General features: G+C 52.0%; 1 protein-coding gene across 1 annotated transcript in view; it reads right to left on the minus strand.

Moving 5' to 3' along the window:
• ABLIM3 (actin binding LIM protein family member 3) overlaps positions 1 to 3,747 on the minus strand; it is a 144,739-nt gene that overhangs the window by 11,265 nt on the left and 129,727 nt on the right. Inside the window, exons 17-18 of the mRNA XM_045284718.1 lie at positions 2,854 to 2,883; positions 1,679 to 1,737 (exon numbers count right to left, since the gene is read on the minus strand). Coding sequence (XP_045140653.1) covers positions 1,679 to 1,737; positions 2,854 to 2,883 — 89 coding nt within the window. The remainder of the gene's footprint in view (positions 1 to 1,678; positions 1,738 to 2,853; positions 2,884 to 3,747) is intronic.

Here is a 3,747-nt window from a genome sequence, read left to right on the forward strand (position 1 = left end):
TTTGTTTCTCTAGAGAACCCTGTCGAACACAACCTACTTTAAAAAAAAGAAAGATCTCAAATCAATCCCCTAAACTTCCACCTTATGATACTATGGATTAGTATCAGATTCATGGACTAGTAGAGGGGGTACAATGAGGGGGGGCAGGGAAGAAGAGAAAACTAACCTCAAGCCGCAGTAGAAAGACAATAATAAAGAACCGAGCAGTCACAAATGAGATTGAGAATAGAAAGTCAGAGGGGAAGTCAACGAAGTCAAAAGGTGGTCCTTTGAAGCTATCAAGAACAGTAAGGGGAGTAGCAATATCATGAGGGGAAGGGAAGGGGGTGGGAAGGGGGAGAAAGGGGAGACTGATCACAATGATCGATGTATAAACCATCACCTCCCACCCCGAGGGGAACAAACAACAGAAATGTGGGTGAAGGGAGACAGTGGACGGTGTAAGATAGAAAAACAATTTATAATCTATCAAGGGTGCACATGGGTGGTGAGGGGGGGGAAAGGGGAGCTGAGACCAAGGGCTCAAGTACAAAGAAAATGTATTAAAATGATTTGGCAACCTATGTACAAATGCGCTTGATACAATTGATGCATGGATTGTTATAAGAACAGTAGCAGCCCCAATAAAATGATTTATAGTAAAAGAGAAAATATTGAGAAAAATCCCTCAACATTTTTTTCTGCAGCACTTAATACCTTTAAAGCATTTTATAGAACTTGACTTAGTTCCTATGAACTGTCTATTTTCTGTTTTCCTGTACCCGAGTATAAGCCCCACAGGGCAAGGTCCTGGTCTGCTTGGTCCCTGAGGCTTTCCAAGCACCCAGAATGCAACATGGCTCCGACAGTGGCCCCTGAGTGAGCTCCTGTGAATGCGTGCCTGTCCTGCCTCAGGGTGGTGAGGCCCAGGCCCATGCTCCTCAGCCGGCTGTGGCTGATCAGCTTGTGACCTCCCCTGGTCCCTTTGTTGTCTGTTCCCTGGCTGTCCATGGCATATTTCATATCTCATATACTTTGGACATGTTGTCAGAAAAGACCAGTCCTTGGAAGAGGACCTCTTGCTCGGTAAAGTGGAGGGGCAGTGGCAGAGAGATGGACTGACATGGTGCCTGCCACAATGGGCTCAACTGTAGCATGGTGGCAAGGAGGGCCCAGGACCGGGCGGTGTTTTGTTCTGTTGTGCACAGGGGGGGATCGTGCAGCACCTGCTGGAAGCCCAAGCCCAGTGCCCATGGCCTTAATGATGTCCCTCTCCAGCTTCATCTCACCCAGCCCCTCCTCACTGGCTCGGTCCCCTGCACCACCAGGGTCTTTCGGTGTTTGTGACAGATCCTCTCCTGGGGAGACTCCTCCCTTCCTCCAGGCCTCTGTTTAGGTTCAGTGCTCTCTGACCACTATCTAAGGGTAACCACCTCCCAGGGTTGGGCTACTGAAAAGAGTTCCCACCTATTAAGCATCCAGCCCAAGGCCCGGCACACAGGAATTGCCAAGTTCGTATTCTCCAGCACTTTGCCCGCAGAGGGCAGAGGACGGGGGAGGGCAGGGTTAGTCACTGCCCTAACATCTTTTCAGTGAGCCCACCCAAGCGCCCAGGTTTCACCCTTAGGCACTACCCTAACAAGCGCTAACGCGGAAACTGTCGGCATCTTGGGGCAGTGCTCCCGCCGGCCTCTCTTACCCTGTGCAGCCCATTTCTCCGGTAGGCAGGCAGGGAAGCCGACTTGGAGATGAGGGGATCTGAAACGAAAGAGACAGAGCAGTCGCCGGGAGCCCTCCACCAAAGGTCCCTTGCCCTCAGGGCAGCTGACTGCAAATGGCCAATATGACTCCCAACCCAGTGATGAGGGGGTGGCGAGATCACCAGACATCACCCCTTGCTCTCCAGGCTTTAGACTTGACACTTTGGGATGCTCCGCCCCAGCAAGACTCCCAGCCCACGGAGGCCCCGCTCCCTCTGCTCTGGCTTAGACCCAGACACACTAGCTTCTACGAGGCCGACTGTGTCCTCGCCTCAGGAGCCTCTAGACCAGTGTTTCCCAAGGTGGGCTGGAACCATCGGGCGTGGGGGCGGGGTGGGGTGAGGGTAGTGGAGTCTGCAAAGGCAGGCCCTTATGCTCTCTCTTGGTACAAAGGCCACCGAATAATCTCTTTTCTGCAAAAGGAGAGGCAGGCCAGATACAGTTTGGGAACCTAGGCTCTAGAGCAGCGGTTCTCCACCTGTGGGTGGCAACCCCTTTGGGGGTCAAATGACCCTTGAATAGGGTTGTCTAAGACCATCGAAAAACACATAACATTTTTACAATATTTAATTACACATTGTTTTGTGATTAATCACTATGCTTTAAGTATGTTTAATTATGTTCAATTTGTAACAATAAAAATACATCCTGCATATCAGATATTTACATGATGATTCATAACAGTAGCAAAATGACAGTTATGAGGTAGCAATGAAAATAACTTAATGGTTGGGGGTCACCACCACATGAGGAACTGTATGAAAGGGTCGCGGCATCAGGAAGGTCAAGAACCATGGCTCTACTCAAAAGCCTTGGGGTTGGAGCCCAAGCTAGTGGCTGACGCTCAGCATCCAGGAGGGAGGCTCCCACAGGGTGGAAGAGACTTTGTCTCCCTCCTCCTTGCTCTCGGGGTTACTGGGCATGACAACTCTGAATCAACCTCAGGAACCAATGTTCGGGGCCACAGTCTAACCAAAAACAATAGGAGGGCCTGTCTGAAAGGAGAACATGCAGAGACATCCATGCTGCTTGGCCATCGCAGCCACAGGGGGCTGCAGATGGCTCCGCTCTGTTCCCCCAGGACACAGCGGGGCTGGAGGGAGGGCAGACATACCGCTGTCAGCGAGGTAGTGGGACCGAGGAGCTGTAATGGAGAAAAGCCAGAGACAAGTCAGTGCCCTTGGGGACAGACAGACGCGGCAGCAAACAGTCCAGTAACTAGGCCACCCTGGCTGGGTTGGGGGAATGCCCCTTCAAGTCCTCTTTCCTGACTGGCCAGTCTCCAATGGTTGCCATTAGTATGTGCCACAAGGCATCCCTGGCCCCAGCACCTAGCACACTGCCTGGCAGAGCAGGTGCTCCTGGATGACTTGTTGCATGTGAGTCATTGAGCGGGGTTGGGTTTTGAACTCGACTTCCCTGGGAGACACCAGCAGTGTGTGTGTGGCTGCTGGCACAGTGGTTACATGCTGCCTGCTGCTGACCAAGGGGTTGCCAGTCTGAGCCTACCCGCGGCGCTGCAGGGGACAGCCATGGCAGCCTGTGCCCAGACAGATCGTAGGCTTCACAAGCCTACGGGGGTGATCTGCTCTGTCCTGCAGGCCCACTGTACATTGGAATCAACCCAAGGGCAATGAGGTTGCTCTGTTTCGGCTAACATTTGGTTCGAGTCTACTTCGTGGCTCTGCAGAAGAAAGAATTGGTGATCTCAAACCATATGGAGAATTCTAGCCTACTGCCTGAGTTGGAAGCTACTCAAAGACAACACTTTTTGTGTTTCTTAGACATCATATTGTCACTTAACCACGAGCCCTTTAACCGCCGCCCGATTTCTTCATCTGTGAAGTGTCTCCTTTCTAGGGTTCTTGTGAAGAAACTCAGTAGCACAGGGCTCGGCCACACGAAACACTCAATGAAACGTCCGCTCCCTCCACGGCCACCACCACCACCAGCACCACCACCTTCAATCTCAAGGTGCACTGTGCCAAGGAGGGACAGGGGCCCTCCA

Source organism: Echinops telfairi, unplaced genomic scaffold, assembly GCF_000313985.2.
Source record: "Echinops telfairi isolate 266 unplaced genomic scaffold, ASM31398v2 ScPeMD7_7469;HRSCAF=8507_0, whole genome shotgun sequence".
Classification (NCBI taxonomy): domain Eukaryota; kingdom Metazoa; phylum Chordata; class Mammalia; order Afrosoricida; family Tenrecidae; genus Echinops; species Echinops telfairi.